A 22,170-nucleotide genomic window follows, 5' to 3' on the forward strand; every position below is an offset into this window, starting at 1 on the left:
ATCCACGGACATATATACCTACATGAAGTATCACCAAATACCAAAAAAATGACTTATTTGTCTTAAGACACGATGCAAATTTTCACCATAACTTGGACTGGAAGCACAGCAACCATGGGCACTGCTTAGCTACTAAATTACTAAATTCCTTACGAAAATTGAAAAATAATCAGATCAAGTATTATAAGTTTTATGGGGTTAAACCTATAAAAAAACACATTCATAAAATGTTGCTTGCCAAATTAAGTCCTATAGCATCTGTAAACTTGAAGCATGAATTTTTCCTAAGAATTTATCCGTGGGGTGCGCATTCTCGGGTACAGTACTTAGTATGTCACCTAACTAAGTGTCGACTGAGCATATACATTCAAATGATGCATGCAGTTGTTTTTGGTCAGATGTAGTGATCTTTAAAAGTAACGAGGTTTACTCCAGGCCATTCCAGAGGTTGAATTTAACCCTTCATTGGGCACTATAAAAGCTGAAGGCTGGTGAGATATGTTAAGAATGGTCAACCTCTGACCACCGACCATTTCTGCTCAGTGAGCACAGAGTTATAGTAAACATAGTCGTGACAGGACACATATGACTAAAAAGCACTGACTTCCAGCAAACAAGTTCATCCCAGTAATCGAGCTAGGTGTTTGCCAGGAATTTACTATCTCTCAGTGATCATAAGTGATGAATAATTATGATGTTTTCGTCAGTATTTGAATACACTTCTGTAGTGTGCTTTGGACGAGTCATCGATGTACAATTTTTTTGTAGAATTATTTGTTATTAAATGATTTTAAAAAAGAGATATTCTCTAGCTGCAGCAGTACACAACTAGATGGATACAACACTAATAAGAGACAGCAAGAATGAGGCCGAAATGGACTGAAATTATTTTGGTGATAAAAATGTTTTATATATAGTTATTTTAAAATAATTGTTGTCCTAGATGAGAGAGAAGTTATTCGCATTAATTATCAGAGATCATAAAACAGTAACTACTGGTAATTATTACTGACTTAATGCTGGATGTTAGTTTCCCAGAGCGTATATCAATTTTTAGTAACAAGAGATTCAAAGTTATCATGATTTCAATACTGCTGAATTCAAGATGGAGTATTTGTCTTCGGTCACTCTGAACAGCCATATAGCTTCTACAGGCTGCCACAGAGGCTGCAGGCTGCCACAGAGGCTGCAGGCTGCTACAGAGGCTGCAGGCTGCTACAGAGGCTGCAGGCTGCTACAGAGGCTGCAGGCTGCTGCAGTGTCTGCAGGCTGCTACAGTGTCTGCAGACTGCCACAGAGGCTGCAGGCTGCCACAGAGGCTGCAGGCTGCTACAGAGGCTGCAGGCTGCTACAGAGGCTGCAGGCTGCTGCAGTGTCTGCAGGCTGCTACAGTGTCTGCAGACTGCCACAGAGGCTGCAGGCTGCTATAGAGGCTGCAGGCTGCTACAGAGGCTGCAGGCTGCTACAGTATCTGCAGGCTGCTACAGAGGCTGCAGGCTGCCACAGAGGCTGCAGGCTGCCACAGAGGCTGCAGGCTGCCACAGAGGCTGCAGGCTGCCACAGAGGCTGCAGGCTGCCACAGAGGCTGCAGACTGCCACAGAGGCTGCAGGCTGCCACAGAGGCTGCAGGCTGCTACAGAGGCTGCAGGCTGCCACAGAGGCTGCAGGCTGCTACAGAGGCTGCAGGCTGCTACAGAGGCTGCAGGCTGCTGCAGTGTCTGCAGGCTGCTACAGTGTCTGCAGACTGCCACAGAGGCTGCAGGCTGCTATAGAGGCTGCAGGCTGCTACAGAGGCTGCAGGCTGCTACAGTATCTGCAGGCTGCTACAGAGGCTGCAGGCTGCCACAGAGGCTGCAGGCTGCCACAGAGGCTGCAGGCTGCCACAGAGGCTGCAGGCTGCCACAGAGGCTGCAGGCTGCTACAGAGGCTGCAGGCTGCCACAGAGGCTGCAGACTGCCACAGAGGCTGCAGGCTGCTACAGAGGCTGCAGGCTGCCACAGAGGCTGCAGGCTGCTACAGAGGCTGCAGGCTGCTGCAGTGTCTGCAGGCTGCTACAGTGTCTGCAGACTGCCACAGAGGCTGCAGGCTGCTATAGAGGCTGCAGGCTGCTACAGAGGCTGCAGGCTGCTACAGTATCTGCAGGCTGCTACAGAGGCTGCAGGCTGCCACAGAGGCTGCAGGCTGCCACAGAGGCTGCAGGCTGCCACAGAGGCTGCAGGCTGCCACAGAGGCTGCAGGCTGCCACAGAGGCTGCAGGCTGCCACAGAGGCTGCAGGCTGCCACAGAGGCTGCAGGCTGCCACAGAGGCTGCAGCCTGCCACAGAGGCTGCAGCCTGCTAGGGCACGGACTTCTGGCCGTACTTGAGCTCGTGCTGGATGGTCTCCCTCGTCTTGCCCTTCGTCTCGGGCACGAAGAACCACACGAACACGAAGCCCGCGCACATGAAGATGCCGTAGCAGCCGTAGGTCATGGCGAGGCCGATGCCGTCGATCATGTTGGTGAAGCACTTGGTGACGACGAACACGAGCAGCCAGTTGAAGCAGACGGACGCGCCGCTGATGAAGCCGCGCGACTTGCTGGGCGCCAGCTCGGCCATCATGAGCCAGGGCAGCGGGCCCACGCCGAACTCGAAGGTGACCACGAAGAGGTTGAGCGCGACGAGCGGCACCCAGGTGTAGGAGGAGAGGTCGACGCCCGCGTGCCTGAAGTGCGTGTAGGCGGCCAGCACGGCGAGACAGACGGCCAGGCTGGTGGACGAGAAGAGCAGCATGGGGCGGCGGCCCAGGTGGTCCACCACGCGGGAAGCCACGAAGCCGCTCGTCAGCTGCACGAAGGCCACGATGATGGAGCAGACGTAGGGCGACAAGGTGCTGCCGGCGTCGCGGAACACGTTCACCATGTAGTACATGATGGCGCACGTGCCGCACATCTGCTGCATCACCATCAGGCCGAACACCACGTAGGTGGCCCTGAAGGTGGGCGAGCTCTCCGAGATGCCCGTCAGCACCTTCCTCAGCCTCTGGTCGAGCCCCGTCTTCTTGGCGGCGGCGCCGGGCCGTTGGCCGGCGCCCACGAAGACCCTGATGGCCTCCAGCTCGCCCTGCACCGCGGCGTCGTGCCGGCTGGAGCCCTTCAGCCAGGCGAGCGCCTTCTCCGCCTGCCCGTCGCGGCCCTTCATGACCAGGAACACCGGCGACTCGGGCATCCACGCGAAGGTGACGAGGAACAGCACTGGGACTGCGCACGACGCCACCTGGAGGGCCAGAGACACACACACTGTCCTCCACCGCTGCCGAGAGAGTTTCCCACTGCCCTAGCGGAGTGACTGAAGTGTTTTAACATCAGCCGTCGTGTTTTAAATCTGCATGGATGCATCGGACAATATATAATAAAAACTGACAAACCTATATTCTGGCTGCAGGCACGGCGGCTCAAACAGAATGGAAAAGTTGTTTCTGGTTGAGGCAAACGAATGGTGTTTAACCATTCAAAACCATGGCGTATGAAACATCTGAGGCCAAATCATCCAGATGCCATTAAGATCAGGTGACATCTGGATGGAAAGAAGAAAAGCTAGTGCTCCTGGAATACCCTCACGGGTTCAATCCTAGGAGGTGGAGGTGGCGAGGCTAGGCCGGGCTTCGGCCCGAAACAACTTGCCCTAGCATATTTCACACCACCACCCCCTCTACTGTCCTCATGCCCAGTTCACCGACCGGCCACCAACCCCCGGCCTGTCTCAAGGTCTCAACACTAGTCTGCGAATGCACCGCCTCTGCCCTCTAGCGGCGGATTTTCGAGTTATTTCCCCTGGTTGTTTGAACGCCCGCTAAACGCCTGCCCCCTGGCGCCTCACTCAACAAGCAGTGCCCTGTAGTTCATTTCCAATCCACCAGAGCACTGCACTAGTCCCCTCCATTATTTCTGTAGGTCTTGTGCGAGAGATGCACGAGTCGATCAAATCTTGTTTCGGTCACCCCTCAGTAGGTCGTGTTGACATCGGCCACCACCACCAACTTCGAAATATCGAAGTCAGTGTTTCTCGACCACCCCCTCGGAAATCGACGGAACCTTTCGGTCCGGAAGCCGAAGTCCCCCCCACTTTCTTTCGAAAGCCATCGGCTGTTTTTAATTACGAGTCGCTACCGCCACAAAATACTTCGCGCCGCGAGAGCAGACTGACAACATCGTATCTTCAGCGAGTCGCACAACAAGACTTCAGACCGGTCTTCGTTCAAATATGTAGTCATCTCGGCAAGGGATGTTGTCCCTATAACTCATTTCTTAATCAGTAATTAGTCAGTCTGCGTGCCTCATAGAAATAGTCATACTCCGCTTCATTTAATTGAATTTTTTTAAATTATGGAAACATCCGCGACAACCGCGTGTTCGCGAGTTTCGCATCCTGGCAGGGTACTTTGTTGACACTAGTAACCACCTCCCTGTCTGGAGAGTTTTTTGTCAAACTTTTAATCCTCGGCCATCTCCATTTTTAGTGGGCATTTTCTGCCATATTACTAACTGCCTGTGAACCAGTTCTGATCGTGTTCGATTTGGGGCTTGTTCACAGACAGGGTCAAAGGGCCGGATGTGGACATGACTACACCAACCTCGACTCCTTCCTCCAGCAGACAGGACGACTAAGGCGCAAGCGACTAAGACCCATACGTTTGGTATGTTCCTTCACGTTTACGAAAGGTAATATATACGGATTTATGTTGCTACGCGTTCACCCGCCATCTTGGTGACTTCGGCACCGTGGTTACACATTTCCGTTCATTTCGACTTCCGTTTAGTTCAAATGCCGTATACCGTGAACTAAGATGTTCACACATCAAACATTGTATTAAAAGCACAAAGCATTAAATTACTATACAATGAAAATGCTCACAGAGAGAACACCTTCAGACATATGAAGGACAAAGAAAGACTAGTAGTGCTGTATTTGTTTAATAAAAGTCGTCCTTCTGACTTAACAGTGGGGCACTTACTTTTAATGCCTCGGATCACAAATATCAGGCGAGAAGCGAAGCCATTTGCAGCAATAGTAGTGAGTAGCTTTTCAAAAGAAGGCGCCCTGATACCATGTAACAGCTCATCTTCGGCCAGCGAATGTCAAATCTCCAGTCCTCAGATTTTTTGGGATGTCTACAGCGCGACCAATTAGTTGACTCCGTTAAAGAGACTGGAACATCTGAATATATTTATTGCAGAACTTAAATAACTCTAAATCCTAAAAATAAACTCGCCGGGGATTGTTTTTTCTTAAGCGATTGTTTCTTATTCTGTTTTAATTATGTCCAATGAAACTTAATAGTAATTTTCTAATTAGTTCCGGCCCATACTTTGAGTGTTGCAGTTTATATATATATATATAAATATATATATTTACCAACCCATTTATTAAATAATACAATTTTAGTATATTTGTCAACCAATTCATTGAATGTTATAATGTTAATATATTTGTCAATATGTATACATAAATTAAGTTACTTTTTAACCTGTTTGTGGAATCCATGTTTTCTCGACTGAGGTTAAAGTAATTAAGAGTTCAATAAACATAGATGCACTTATATTTAGACTAAATCACTTGGGTTATTATTTGGCCATTGAAACTAAAAGATCCACCAGTCTTCTAAAGTCATTTTAAGGGGACAATTAAGTTACACAAGTGAAGGAAGAGAGTATGAGTAGCAACATACACCTCTTTGCAACGTGAGGAAACAACTTATTACTTCCCTCAGGCGACTTCCAACTGTAATTATAATAATTGGTCTTTCATTAATCACGTAATTATTAGATTAATAAAATGATTTAAGTTAAACAAAGAAATAACCTTCAAAGTTATAAATAATGTAAATCTTTAAGTAAGTGATTTCTAGCATTTAAAAAAAAAAAAACTAATTGTCCTGAAATGCCTTTAGTAGAATTAGGCGCAATCCAGACTGTGGTTAAGAGACGTTACGTGGGATTGCGAACAGGAACGCTTGTGTAAAATGGATTCCCTCTGTCCTGATTATCACTACACGGATTACCTGGAATGTACTGTACCTGCATGAACTCATCCAGAGGCCAAAGAGTAGTCAATGACCGTCCACCAACCCATATTTTACAATGAAATTTTGTAAAACACTATGGGCAGCATTGGAGACCTGCACCTCGCTTGTGGACCACTCTCAGACTCTGTGACACGCTTTCCTTCATATCTCAGTGTGTGTCATTTGACGGAGTTTTTGAGGTTTGTTAATGATAGCTCTCGGTATTCGGCATTAGTTAGGAGTGATTGCGAGGCAATGGAACAGATATGTGGAACGGAAATGAAAGGTTAGATGTTTACACATTGGCAAGTACTAAAAGACTCGCTCAACTTTTTTAAATACTAACCTTTCTACAAATTTAACTTCCTTGACTTATGATGAAGTAATAATTATTTTTAGTTCGGCATCGAAATCTGACTCAGAGTTCAAATAGGGCATCAACCGAATTGCAGACCAGGATATCGAGTACGAATATCACGCAAGGCAGTGCCTCCATCAACAGCCTCACAGAACTGCTGTCAAATGCACGTTGGGCAATTGAGACTCACAGTGTTTCCCTGTGCTGCCATGTGCTACCATGTGCTGCCCTGTGGTGCTCTGTGCTGCCTTGTGTCCCACAGTGCTGACCTGTGTCCCACAGTGCTGACCTAAGTTGTCGTGTGATTCCCTGTGCTTCCCTGTGCTTCCCTGTGGTGCTCTGTGCTGCCACGTGATACCATGTGCTGCCCTGTACTTCCCTGTGTTGCCCTGTGCTGCCCTGTGCTTCCCTGTGCTGCCCTGTGTCCCACAGTGCTGACTTAAGTTGCCGTGTGCTGCCCTGTGCTGCGCCCAAGAGGAACGGACACCAGAGAGGAAAGCAGGAGTGACTGTGCCTCAGCTTGCCTGGAACCACAGGTAGTCCAGGTACGAGCCCACGCAGTAGGCGTAGAAGATGCCGACGCACAGCTGGATCTCGCAGTAGGTGCCCAGCGCGCCTCTGATGTCCACGTCGGCGATCTCCTCGTTGTAGACGGGCGAGATGACCGTGGAGCCTCCCAGGGCGATGCCCGAGATGAACCGCGCCACGTACAGCAGCACTATCTGCTGGCAGGAAGCGGCGTTACTGGCGCGAGGTCAGATCACGTGCACACGTCTCACTTGCAATGTCAACAGCATTCATTAAAGGGAAGCCTTCTTTTCACAGACTAGAGAGCCAAACGCCCGATCGTGCATCTTTTTTTTTTTTAGGTTAGGTTATCTACATTATAAATACTTTAAAACATTGTGGACGGTTGATTTGGTTAGGATAGCTACATTGAAGATACTGTGTAATCATGTAAACGGTTTCCTAGCGCCGGATAGCTACATATTAAAAAGTTATTTGCTAAGCAACCATAAAATGATTTTACAGTATTTTCAATGTAGCTATACTTACCTAATATAACCAACCATCCACAATGTTTAAAGTATTTATAATGTAGCTAACATATCCTAATCGACAGCAAAATTTGATGCCACACCGGTTTATACAATGAGATAGAACGGGGAAAAAAAAAGCGAGCATGAACTTCGGGGAACTTCGGGTGTGGCTCTCTCGTCTGTGAAATGAATGCTTCTCTTCATAAAATGAGTCACTTCTGAAAAAAAACAAAAACATCTTTGTTGGGTGATAATAATGTTAATGCATGTGTAGCAAGACAGTAAATTCATACAAAAAGAATTCCCTTCTGCAGATTTAGGTGCAGGATTGTTTTGATCTTTAATCTAGCTTTTACACTAACTAATGCTTATTTTTAATGAGTATAATATCAAAGTTTAGTTCAGTATTGTCTTCAAAAATATATTTGTTGAAGGTAAAAAAAATATTCGTGCTGTCTCGATGAACCCACAAGGCTCTATAGGAAAGCGGGATTTATGAAACATTCAGGGCAAAAAAAAACTGGTCAACTGTTTAACATAATAATCTATAATTATGGAATAAAATACAATTAAGAAATTTACACTCACTATTATAACGCATTGGTAGCAACATTTTTAAGTAGATTGTTTGTGCCAACTTCTGCTTCCAGGGACGGCAGAGGTTGCCGCGTCCAAACATCCTACCTACATCTGTTTTCAGGCTAAGTTCTAAATAGAACAACAGGTGTCAGAAGCTACATAAACATGCGTGACTTGTGTTAGTTACTTGCAGACGAATAACAAATGTCAAAATCTTACCACATGACAATCGTTATCACGTTAACAGGTTATTTTTTTGCTACGAGTTTGGGGATGGATAATAACTCTTCTGGCCAAGTTTATACATGATTGGAAACACTGAGAAATGACGTCGAGACTCCTCGCTGTATCTTCCACGTCATATGCCCATGGATGGAACCGAGGGGCGAGGAACTGTCAGGATACGACCTGCTATCACGTAGTTGAAGTCACTCGCTGCCTTTCCATTGCCATGTGGCAACTCCCAAAACATTGCGGGAATGCTGCTCGAACATTGACCACGTCTGGATGTCACCGCGTGCGAATTAGAATCTTCATTTCTGTGCACAGCTAATGACATACAGTGCTTCAATAGTGTTTCCACAATACGAACGCTGCAGTTCAATGTTGTGGGTGTCTCGCAATAACGACCGCGCTGAGATGCATGCATGGAAACCCTGTTGACTGAAGGAATTGTCATTATGATCAGAAGACAGTGGCTATAAAAACATTAATCATTAAGTAAGCACTTTTAAGTCACCTTAAGGGCATCATCTGTTGTCATTTAAACTACGAAAGCGACTAAATCATTTTATATAAAGAAAACATCCGGATTTCATTATAACGCAGCTAGGCAAACCGTGTACATTATCCGAATTTCTAAACAAAGCGACACGCACATCATTCCCCCCCAATCCTTATTACAGTTTTATTAGAGTTCTTGAAATCTCTGCAGACAAAATCTGGAACTCTTCACTCCGTGACCTTTAAGATAAGTTTCCCAGTTTCCAGATCGCTTGTTTAAACACGAGACGTATTCCAGCGATGCATGTCCTATACAGCTGGGTGTTCAGTTGCCTTTGTAGCGATATCACTGTCCAGCAATCATGCCAACCAGCTGTGATGCGGCGACAGCAGGCGCAATCCAGGCCACGCCTCTGATGTCCTATGGAAGTTACAAGGTGCTTCAATCAGTTCAAAGGTCAGTTGGTCACATCACATCAGGTGATAATATATTAAAATATATTTATATATTTAAGGACCAATGCTAAATCCTAAGATTTTAATATTTTTATAGTAACTCCAGTTTTTAATTTTTGTGTCTTACACTATAATATATATAATTATTCTTCGATTGAAGTAAAATAACTTTATTTCATAGACAAAGTATGATGACCAATAGAATGTACGTACACATTAAGATAAGCATTCAGGTTTGATGAACTCCATGTTATTACAGAGATAAATTGCCCACTTCAGTGGACGATTATGCTAAAAGGGTTAAATATCAGAATTATATAAACTTAAAAAGAAGAAGTTCTCCGATGTGTAATGCAGCTGTATTTCAAACGTGTAAAGTAATGGATTTCTCATTTCTAATTATTAAACATTAAAATTCTGTGTTTCGAAGGTATGTAGTAACGTACTATAAAGAAAAACATTACGTAATAGCGACATACTTTCGAACGTTATTAATCGTGCTTAATCGACCAGAGGTCTGCCGAGGTAGCCATCAAAGCGAACAGTTGCCATGATATTAGCAGGCAGCTAAGAGGCATAACTACAGTCGTTTCATGCGAACAAGAGTCCTCCAAAGATGTAAGTCGTACGTTTGCAGGGAAAATCCTCGTGTGAAGCGTACTAAACACGATTTAAGTAAACTTAAGATATGCAAGGTTCATGACCCAGCGGAACCACATCAGAGTCACATAACCCTGACACATGGTCGCGCAACTTCGCGATCACTTACGAGAAGTTTATACATGTTGATGTACGTATACAAGTGCTGCTGTAGTCCTACTTTGAAAATATTTATTCAAAAAATAAACTGCAAAAAAAAATTACGAAAACAATCACGGCGATGATCAACATTAAGGTGGTGTATCCACCGTACATAATTTTTAACACATCCTCTTTAGTCCAGTACCCATAATGCTAAATTATAAGGGGGTAGGTGGGGAGGTGGAAGAGAAATATGGGACGCCTATACACACGCGTCCTGTGCGATCTCAGCCACACAACTTGCCTAATGTTCACGAATCCATTCGTAAATATCTAATTATAAATTTAGTAAATGGCTTTATTTAGAACGCATATTTTATTCACTTTTATCAAGCTTTCATGCGGTTGAAATTAAACATTTCGAAAGAGAAGAAATTAGTAAATATATTTAGCTCTTAGATGTACCTAGCTTTTCCCTAATGTTGCCAATTGAGAATTTTTTTACGTCAAGTATCAGTCAACGGAAATTTATTGCATGGTTCCACTTACGTTTCCAAAATGTGCATTAGGAACAAGGCCTGAGTCGAGACCAGTTGATCGCGGCTGTTTTGTTCGGCAGACTACAAGCTTGGATGCTTGTTAAGTAACTTCTGATCAAACAGCAATGTTTCTTCAGCCGGAACAGCAGTGTTTGAAATGTAAATTTAGTACACTAAATATAAGTTCGAGTAAAAGACTTAAATTTGAATAGAGGACCCAGGCTCACAAAGTAGAGACTTTTAGAAGAACTTGGAAACAGACTTTTCGTAAATCAATATGATCTTATTCCTAGTTCACGACTGTGCTTATTGGAATATCCTATGCAACTGGAAACCCAGGTCTGAATAGTCAGCGAATAGTAAAGATATCAAAGGAACCGACGTGGTACTTTAGTTACCAATGTTACCATTTGTTTTTCCACACCCAGTGAAGGTACAAGGCGAAGTTTCAGTACTCCAAAACTATTAATTATGGACAACTAAAAAACATCCAGTGCAATTTCTTCCAGTGAAGAATCACCCGTAGTTTAATCTTAAATAGTTTTAGCTCCTTTTATAACTGTAGATGGGCCTTCAGTATCTTGAAAGAATTCTAATAGACGCGGAAAAAATTCCACTCCTTGGATTGATTCATACCACAAGCCAAGACAACTTGCCTGCAAGTCCTTTTTAGCAGATTGGCTGTGCTGGGGAACAATGCCACTTCCAACCTGTGAACCGAGGCGCCCTGCACATTCTCGTGTGAACCAGGCTTTGCTCGACCAGTGCACCATCCACTAACCTTCCTGTGTTTGGTGGCTTAAGGAAATTAATACTATAGTTCTTCGTGAACAATATATAGTTTAATACTTTTTACATAGTGAGATTCTACTCCAAGAACAGTATAATTTAACATTTCAATTTAAATAAATTTTTGGCACACATTGATAAAATATTACTAAAATATATTTGGTTCAACAAGCGTTGGCCTTTAAGAAAACTTGATTGACTAGATATTAAACTTCAAGCTACCAACATTAGAAACAATACGCTCACACACATGGAATGTTATACAATTTCCTCGGAAAGAATATACAGAAACATTAAAGTTTGTTTAAAATAGACAAAAATTAAATAGGTAATACAATGATAAATATTTGAAGATTACATTTTGTACTTTAAATATATATAAAGCTTTAAATTCCTCAAACATTTCAATAGTTTTAATAATACTGAAGAAGTTTAACCGGTTAAAAAGTTACATAAAATTCTTGGGATTTTAATTTTACAAGAATTACCTGTAACTCAGGCTAACATAATGAGGGGAATTCAAAGTTACACATTTCTTTAAAATGAATTGAAAAGTTAAATATAGAACTAACATCATAAATAATTTACACAAACATTTAAATATTATCTAAAATTTATAAGCACACTAAAAAATTTATGGGGGAAAAAATCACCAAGATGAAAGAAGAACTTGCATTTCATTAAGAAACAAAAATTAGTGGAAAATTTCAAATTAGTCCGAATGCCGGTAAAATGATATACAAGTAATTTCAATGAAGGAGTTAAATGTGCTGACAGACTAACGATCACGTTCCACTGCTTGCAAGCATAAAACACCGAGGACCTTGAGCGAGATGTGTCCCGGGGTGTGGGAGAGAGGTGGGGGGTCGGGCGTCACGACGCCTGCTTGCTGCCGTACTTGAGCGCCGCCTGGATCTCCTCGCGCGTCTTGCCGTTCGTCTCGGGCACGCACAGCCAGGCGAAGAAGAAGCCCAGGAACATGAAGATGGCGTAGCAGCCGTAGGTCATGGCGAGCCCCATGGCGTCGATCATGTTGGTGAAGCACTTGGTGACGAGGAACACGAGGAACCAGTTGTAGCAGACGGACGCGCCGCTGATGAACCCCCGGGAGTTGCTGGGCGCCAGCTCGGCCATCATGAGCCAAGGCAGCGGGCCCACGCCGAACTCGAAGCCGACGACGAAGATGTTGAGCGCGAGCAGCGGCACCCAGGTGTGCGCGGACACGTCGACTCCCGACTGCTTCACCTGGGTGTAGGCGGCCATGACGAGCAGGCAGGCGGCCAGGCACAGAGTGGAGAACATGAGCATGGGGCGACGGCCCAGGTGGTCCACCACCCGGGTGGTGACCACGCCGAACACCAGCTGCACGAAGGCCACGATGATGGAGCAGACGTAGGGCGACAAGGTGCTGCCGGCGTCGCGGAACACGTTCACCGTGTAGTACATGATGGCACAGGTGCCGCACATCTGCTGCAGGGACATGAGGCCGAACACGATGCACGCGGCCTTGAAGGTGGGAGAGTTGACGCAAGAGCCCTGGTCGCCGGTCGAGGTCTTGGAGCGCCTGGCCTGCTCGACGAACCTCCTCATGCCCTCCATCTCCGCCTTGATGAGGCGGTCCTCTCCCGCCCCTGCCCCGCGCAGCCAGCGCAGCGAGCGCTCCGCCTCCGCGTCGCGACGCCTCAGCACCAGGTACACCGGCGACTCGGGCATCCAGGCGAAGCTCAGGAGGAACACGACGGGCACCGCGGCGCACGCCGCCTGGTACCACAGGTAGTCCAGGTACGAGCCCACGCAGAAGGCGTAGAAGATGCCCACGCAGATCATGACCTCGCAGTAGGTGCCCAGGGCGCCCCGTATCTTCACCTCGGCGATCTCCTCGTTGTAGACGGGCGACAGCGCCGTGGCTCCCCCCAGGCCGATGCCCGAGATGAACCTGGCCACGTACAGGAGCACGATCTGGAACCAGGGGTCAGCAGGGGTCAGCAGGGGTCAGCAGGGGTCAGCAGGGGTCAGCAGGGGTCAGCAAGCAATACCTACTGAGCGAGGCCTGAGCGTGTGTGGTAAGCGCCATGACAATGTTCTGATGAGTTTCAACCATTGCAGTCACAGTGATGGATGAAAAGACACATCTCTTACTTTACTCCTAAAAGGCCAAAATTCGCGGTCAAGATTTAATCAAAAATGATATTTAAAAATCTCAAAACACGCCTTCGTCAGTAGCAGACTAAAATGCAAGGGGTTTACTAATAGCCATTGACGATTTGCACTATCAATCTCCTGATTCCATCATTTGATCAGTTCGATGGTACCAAATTATTGTAGTATCATCTGTATTACATAGGTATACTTGCAAAGTTTCAAATCGAGTATGTTAATATCGACTTCCAAGATTTGTTGACAGTTTGTTCGTTAATATCGACTTCCAAGATTTGTTGACAGTATGTTCGTTACTATATTGTACTCTCCTGCTAAAATAATTCACGTGTGACTGCAAGGTTGCAATCTGGTGCACCATGGATGTCGGCCGAAGTGTTAGAAGCAGCAAGCAGAATTGCAGTTCACATGCACATGTCGAGTCACCTGATTGGTCTGTGTACGGTGTTGGCGTCGCTCCGTGTGTACAGCTGGACCATCCGGTAACTGTGTGCGGGTTCCGAGTCCAGAGTCCGCCGTGCTCCACGGTGGGGTGTCAACAAGAGCCGTGTACTGACTGTACAGTGGTGCTCTGAAACCGGTGTAGAGTTGAGTAGCGTGGCTGCAACATCTGGTTTTGTAGAGCTCGCTTTTTGTTGACGTTAAAGTGGAGCAGGAGTAACATTCTCAGACAAGTGCCATGGTGTAAACCTGTCGCTAGACTTATCCACTACTGTTAACTTGCAGAGCGTTGAACTTATGCTGAAATTATTAGCGGAAAACTTAAGAGCCAATTTTTAACTAGCAATGTCAATAATGGGTAGTATTAAGATGTCAAACACAAGTTAATTTACTGGACACATTCCAGACTATCAGCTACCCAAGTCCGCAGTAATTCATTTCTAACATACCCTTTCACATAAATACGTGGTTACAGCGTGAAGTTGCTTTTAAATGAAAACTCATGGGGAGTTATTTCGGTACTTATAGCCATGGGAAATAATTTACAAACAAAATTCACCCATTAAATTACCCCACATGAGAATTAACAAATATTGCAATAAAACACAAATTAAAAGCGCACTAAAACTTGGCGAACTATTATAATTAAAATTATATAGAGTAAATGAACAATTAACATGCGTCACACTTAATGGTTATACAAAGTACAAACCACTGAAATATTAACGATCGTAGCTAATTTATATTCAGTTGCTTTGCTTGAACACACACGTAATGTTTTTATATATATTACAACATATTCATAATGATTCCAAACAGGATATTTCCACGAAATGAACTCTTTGGTTTCTCTTATCATGCCGTATCTTCCCGTAGTCAGCCGCAGCCCCAAATTAGACTAGGCGAGGAACAAGTCTTTTGACGTCATTGAGGTATTAAAGACTGGACAACTCCATGAAGCCATAGTCTTGGAAGACCACTGCATGGGGCTGTGGTGCTCGTCTAGAGGCGAAACACTTAAGAGGGAAACTCAGCACCAGTTAACTCCATGAAGCCACACTACAGGAAGACCATTCCATGATGCTGTGGCACTTCTTCAAAGACCCAAGCACTTCGGGCCTGCTGCCGCCGCCCCCCCCCCCCCCACGACCCCGCTCAGGATTGTCCTCCCAATTGAGCCACCGGTGGCCGGTTCTTTCCCTAAAGCGAGACAAGATTCTTCCTAGAAATTCAGACATACTCTCGAACTACCTTCACATTCTCCCAGTTCCGGACCTTTTACGGGCGATTCTTCCGATGTTGAGACAAAGCATTCAGTATGCGAAACAGTTTTAACACAACAGACTTGCCAACATTTTGTAAAGATAACTATTCTGCAACAAATTATTCCAAAATATAACATGTTTACACGTAAAATACTGCATATGCCCGACATGGTGGGTCCACCCTCCGAGGCTTAAGTTAGCATCACGGTGGTAAGAAAGGGGGGGGGGGCACACAGAGCAGCCTCCGAGAAGACCGGTCCAGCAGCCTCTACGTCTGACTAAGCCAGCATGGCCACAGGCGAGACGAGATGGCTCCCAGACCAGATACCAACATAGTCTGGCAACATGTCCATCCTAGAGGTCATCTCTTAGGTCACTCTTCAGACTCCTCCCCCTCGACCCAGTTTGTCCTCCGGCGTCACGAAGTCTCCAGGACCCACATGAAGTCGCTTCTAGACGGCGCAGAGCTCAGTGTGTGACCATGTCCCCTCCGCTGCTGACAGTTGACGTCCAACACCACAGAGAGACTACGCCATAAATCCTCCAGAGAGGACAGACATAACGCAGTGGCAGGTAAAGTATTTCCAATCTGAGGAGTGTGTCTGGTAAAATTTTTTTTCCTATTTTACCACATCCACACATGCAAACTCCCAAGAGAGAAAAAAAATCCATAAGAAACCTAAACTGTACCACTGGCCAGGTTCGCAGACTAACTCAAAATATTTCACAGTGGAACAAAAGTACAGACCATTTTTAAAGCTTTCACATCGACTATCCAAGACAAACTAGCAGTTCTAGAGGTTTTTATAGCAGACCCTGCGTCACAACATCTCACTGCAGCATGTACGATATTCTTAACTGAACCTATATGTTTGGTTTTAACTCGTATATATTCCAAGTTAAAACACAGACTTACTATAAATTTTCGGAATATTTAAATCACATTCTGTAATACTAAAAAACCGTTCTATCGCATTGAAGATAAACTACCAAATCATAAGTAAACAGTACCGCAGTTTATAACTTAAAAACTTTACAAGCAAATCGCTAAGGGCCTCTGAAGCCTTCAGCGGAACAATATCTGCAGTAGCCATGCAAGCAAATGTTCATTAGAAATTTCACACAGCACTTAAAATTCAATAAATTTACGGAATTTTTCACGAATAATTAACGGAATAAACAAGTCCTCCGTAATCTCAGGTAACTGGCTCTTCACAAACCTACGCCGAGTTCCCAGTTGTGTTAAACACATGTGGGAGAATTTTTTTTCCCTTTAGACTTAAGTTTCTGAATGTTTTGTAACTATAAGATAACCGTTGATTCATGTTCAAAGTGACAACTTAAAACCCGAAAACTTACGAAGATAGACCCTTGGATAATTTATAACCAAAGTTCTTCATAATGTAAATGAAATGTAGCCACGTACAGTTGATGGCCCTGCAAATGCAATAGCGAGTCGATTTTCGTTAACCAAGGATTACCGTTTCATTTTAACGAAAGCACAGCTGCTTAGTAGCAGTGTGCGGCATTTCACCACTCTCCCGATGTGCGTGAGACGATAATCAGAAAATAAATGTTTAGTTTAAGTATGTTAACTTTCGACTGGTACAGTGTAATCTCACGTAAACAAGTATGTTTTAAAACAGATGTCCACCAACCAATAAGCTAGTCTTAAAACTCATACTTCTGATACCACATGGCCATGCAACTTCCAGAAAAACAAGTTAAGGCAAATTTGTGAGTGTCAAAAAACACGAAAAATCTCTAAGACTACCTGTGGTGGCACTAATACAAGTAAAATTAATAACATTAACCAGAAATTAACCTCTACACCACCTTCGTAATGTTCCCTCCAAGTTAGTTATCCCAAGTAAGTTAGCTCAAAGTTTACAGTTAATTACTTTGCAGTAACAATTTCAATTAAAATGATAAGACATATTTGTAACTTCGAATAATGTGACTCAGGAATTTTCATTCTCTCTATGAATTTAAGTTTCCCACTCGGCAAAACCAGCTTCGAAAACACTACCTTCTACAACAGTTAGATTGTAAGCTAGAAGAAAATTTCGAATTATTTCACAATAAATGTATAGTGGTTTGAGAATATTTAGAATTTTAGAATTCTTAAAACAATGTCCAAACACAACTAACAATATGAATTATATTTCTAGGTTATAACACTGCTGGAAGAATCCCAATTCAAAAATTAACATTATGGTTTTTCAGTAATTTTGACTTTATAGCCGTTTTCAAGAGCTTGGCAGTGCAAAAATATTTTTTTTACCATAGGAAATCTCAATACAAATACACGAATGGCATAAAGAGCTATAAAAAGAGATTTTATCATGCTAAACTAAGATGTCAGAGACAATTTCATTAGAAATTACTTGATACCCTGTTACATGTCTAGCACAGTCGATAGTGGGCTGGCATTAAGTTGAGATATGTACAGATATGTATGGAATTTCACTTAACAGTTACCAATCTCACGTTGTCAAGACAAAGAGTTCGAGAGTTCACAGCGTACTCTGAAGCATAATTTCGGTAAGTATGCTCAGTACGAATTTTCAATAAAACACCCTAATCCTCTTATCCGGTTGATTACCGCAAAATAACTGAATTCTATAGGTCACATTACTCGCAAACTAGTCCCTAGATCTGACATACTAACCTAGAAATCAAAATATCGAGAATTATTATTTAATTTAGGGGATTATTTACATACGTTTTTAAATTAATATCTCCACTCAAATAAAATCGGAGCTCTGAGAATTTTGTTCACCACTACATCTCGTTTGATACTTATGTTGCTAATTTTTATCCTACTCTTAAAAGCAGCTAGACTTCACGTATATGCTCTATCGCCTAGTCAGTAGGCAACTTTCGAGATTTTAAGACGCACCTGAATGTCTGGCGGGCGTGCCATCTGTAAAGCGAGCTTGTAGTTCAAGACAAACAGTGGCTGCAATGTCACATGGCAAAATTTAACTCGATTATAACACGAGGAAATATTTCTCTTACTAATAGACTCATTTCTCTTGCTAACAGAGGCCTTAAAGTGTTGCATTTGACAACCCCTGTTACGAGAAGCTTCAGACATTACCAGCAGTGTACCTGTGGTAAAAGGTAAAGCGACTATTTTTTAAAGATATTTTTAAAATGTTTTGGAACAAAAAAATTAACGCAAAAGAGGATATAATGTCAAAACAAAAAAAATTAATTAAAACCGATAAAATATGGAAAAATAGTGATTATCTACTTACATATTTTAACAAAGATCAAAAACAATTTTAATTTCAGTTAAGATAAATATTAGCATGTAATAAATGTTCAAAATATATTACAATGAATATGAATGTATCGTACAAAACATTAAATAAAACCACTAGCACAAATATAAATGATTCTTGATTATTATGTCTCAAATTATAGCACCAAGGATTTCTATTTTTTTTTTGTAATAAAGCTGTAAATGGAATATCTGCCTGAACTTATCCCATCATACAATTTTAAAATCTTAATTTACTTTTAACTATTAAAGTATGTAAAATACGAAAACATAAGAACAATCTACATCTCAAAAGTAATTGGCGTGTACCACTTGTACCTACAGTCAAAACTTTCCACAATTTTAAACTTTCTAAAGTTTTCCGCATGTGCAGTTACCATAGAAATAAATCTTATTTTAATATCCAGTCCTTAAAAATAATTTTCTTTCCTTATCACAAGCCTCTTCAGGAAGACTTTCGTGTCACCCGAGTTCCAACAAAATATATGCTAATGAAAAAGCTCAAGATCACTTGCATTTAAAACTCTAGAGTTACTTTGAGTTCTGAACTGGATCACTACGGTCCGCGCTCCCAGCTCCAAACCTCAGCTCGTGCTGTATCTGCTCCCGCGTCTTGTGCTTGGTCTCCGGGACCACGAAGTACACGAACACGATGCCGACGGCGCAGAACATGGAGTAGACGCCGTACGTCATGGGCAACCCCAGGGAGCCGACCATGTCCGTGTAGGTCTTGGTGACGGTGAAGACCAGGGACCAGTTGACGGCGCAGCCGACGGCACCGATGGTCCTCTTGGCGCGAGCGGGGGACAGCTCGGCCATCATGAGCCACGGGATGGGCCCGAAGCCCACCTCCACGGTGAAGATGAACGAGCTGAGGACCACGACGGGCAGCCACGAGACCCCTTGAAGCCGGGCCCCGAAGCGGAACAGGAGGGCCATGGCGGCGAGGAAGACAGAGGCGACGACCATCGAGAAGATCAGTAAAGGTCTCCTCCCGGTCCTGTCCACCACTACACACGAGGCCACAGCCGCCAGCACCTGGAGCAGTCCTGTGATTATGGAGGCCACGTTGGAGTCCAAGGAAGGGCTGGCGGCACGGTAGATGCTCACAGCGTTGAACATGACAGCGTTGTTCCCGCACATCTGCTGGAAGACCATCAGCCAGAAGACTATGACGGTGGCCTTCACAGCGGGGGACATCCACGAACCACGCTCTGCTATCGGGGCCACCAGCTTCTCGGTGGACTCTGACGAGGCCAGCTCCGCCTCTGTCCTCAGGAACACCCTCATGTCCTCCAGCTCCTTGGAGACGCCGCTGTCCTCCCCGGGTCCCGCCCCTCGCAGCCACCTCAAGGACCTCTCAGCCTCACGGTCGCGACCCTTCATCAGCAGCCACATGGGCGACTCGGGCATCCACAGGAAGGTCAGCAGGAAGACCACGGGCAGCGCGCAGCTGAAGACGAGGAAGTGGAGGTACCGCAGGTACGCACCCGCGACGAAGGCCAGTACCACGCCAACACAGTTCATGATCTCGCAGTAGATGCCGGTGACCCCGCGGTACCGCACCTCCGAGATCTCCTCGCAGTACACGGGCAGAAGGGCGTAACCCACGCCGCAGGTCGACCCTCCCAGGATGCGGGCTAGGTACAGGAGCGGAATCTTCAGAGAAAGAAAATAAAAAAACCTTTTAGAACTACCGCTTTCTAATTTAGAGCAGTAGAGTAACAGTTATGCGTGTAATATTGCAACAGATGTTTTCGCTGAAAACTTAAATGTTCCAGCAATAAATTTTTGATTCGATTAAAACGATTCCTATAATATCCAAATATATTTGTAACTAACCTGCACTCTACATAATACAAACCAATAAAATTGTAGTAAGATCCAATATATATTTTACAAACCCTACAGTGTGGAACATTTGCCTTACAAAAATTTTTTTTAAAATATCTATTGGACATTTCCCAGTTGGGCATCGTACTGAAGAGAGTCCTAGAACTTCACTAATTGAATTAACAGTAAATTTTTATTAATTTTTACTATAGACTGAGTTTATAATTATATTATTTTTTATGGTAAAATGATTGCAAGATGACTGCCCAGCGAGACTTCGAGACAGTACCGCCAACTAGTATTTTTGGCACAATTTTAAACTGAAATCTTTAAAAAAATAATGTCACCAGTCATTCTTTGCTCCAAGAACTTAAAACTTTTACCTCCTCCTGTACACTCCCATTCAATTTTTGTCAGACCTGTCTCCAAGTTTTCCCAGCTCTAGATCTAATTTTGCCGAGTTTTTTGCCAGTCAGTCCGTGCATCATTTTATCCCCACCTTGGCGCACGAACGTCGCCTGTAATTCGCTTCCGATCTGTGACAAGAACTGCTAAGTCCTGCAAGCTCGCAGAGAAAGCTACTTCTAAGACCTCGCCTGATGCGAGCACTTCTGGACATGATCTCGAATAATTTTCACCAATATATAGTCACACCTCCAGGCTCAGTAGAGCCTTCTTCCCACTGCCACTGCTGTTTTAAAACCCGCCCTCGCCAAGCTTTCCTGGGAACATTGCTAAGAGCAATGACCGGCCACTAACCCCGGCCAGGGTCGGCCTGTCCCAAGGCCACGACACTAGTCCCAAAAAGTACTGCTCATGCACCCTAGCGGTAGTTTTGCGAATCACTTCCCCTGGGTGTAACACCCGCTAATCGCCTGCCCTCTGGAATCTCCCACAGTAACCAGTACCCAGTAATCCCTTCCCAGGCCACCAGAGAGCTATCCTGGTCCGCTCCATAAGCCACATTCTGCTAGCAGTCGCCTCGTGTGAGTCGACCTCTACTTGGTTCAGACACTTCAGTAGGTCTCGCTGACATCGTCCAGTACCACCAATTTCGAGATATCGAAGACAATACTTCTCGACAACCCCTTGGGGAATCTTCGGAACCTTTCAGTCTGGAAGCCGAAGCCTCCCTTTCTTTCTTTAACATCGCCTTTTAATCATCAGTCTCTGCCACCTCAAACTTACTTCGCGCCGTGGCTCTGGACTGGCCATTCCGTATCTCCGACATCAGAACATAACTCCGATTTATTTAAAATGTAATCAACGAGCCAAGGGGTGATTCCCACAACGGTAGTGTTTAGCCATTAGCCAGTCCGCGTGGATCTAGCTCATAGGAGTAGTCATGTTGTACTCTTCAGAATTAATTTTTTTAAATCGTGAAATGTCCGCGATAGGTTCGAGCTCAGCACTCGGGCAGATCCTGGAAGATATGACACCGTTTGACAGGGTACAAGAACTTGACAAATTCCTTTTAAGTACATAAGTAAAAAGAGCCTTTTGGTCTTTCTGGCAGGAAGTTGGTGTTTGGGAACCTGAGCACTAGCACTTCTACAAGCTACCTGGGCGACGAGCTACTCTCGCTACGATATTTCTAAATCAGTGCACGTCATGGCAGGAAGCAAGTCCACAGTTATTACCGGCAACCATTAGGCAGCATTTACTCGGTTAGTTGCGGGAAAGATCTTTGCACGGAGTGAACATTAAAAAAAACGGCACTTCAACACGAGGCTTTACAAATAGGTGTTTTATTATTTTGAGAATGTTTTAGTACTGACAAAGGATTTTACAATCGTTACTTACTATGAAACATTAAACTTTCCTAAATTAAATTCAAACATATCTAGCCAAAAACAGTATACCTACTTTAAAAAGATTATTAATAATGTATGCAATAACGCACACAAAATTAGCATTT

The 22,170-nt window shown here is 44.3% G+C and overlaps 1 protein-coding gene across 1 annotated transcript in view; it reads right to left on the reverse strand.

Moving 5' to 3' along the window:
• Positions 1-2,336: 2,336 nt before the first annotated feature.
• Positions 2,337-22,170, reverse strand: part of LOC134538992 (facilitated trehalose transporter Tret1-like) — a 38,024-nt gene continuing 18,190 nt past the window's right edge. The window contains exons 4-6 of the mRNA XM_063380653.1: positions 12,145-13,226; positions 6,925-7,144; positions 2,337-3,254 (exon numbers count right to left, since the gene is read on the reverse strand). Coding sequence (XP_063236723.1) covers positions 2,337-3,254; positions 6,925-7,144; positions 12,145-13,226 — 2,220 coding nt within the window. The remainder of the gene's footprint in view (positions 3,255-6,924; positions 7,145-12,144; positions 13,227-22,170) is intronic.

This window comes from Bacillus rossius, chromosome 14 (assembly GCF_032445375.1).
Source record: "Bacillus rossius redtenbacheri isolate Brsri chromosome 14, Brsri_v3, whole genome shotgun sequence".
Taxonomy (NCBI): domain Eukaryota; kingdom Metazoa; phylum Arthropoda; class Insecta; order Phasmatodea; family Bacillidae; genus Bacillus; species Bacillus rossius.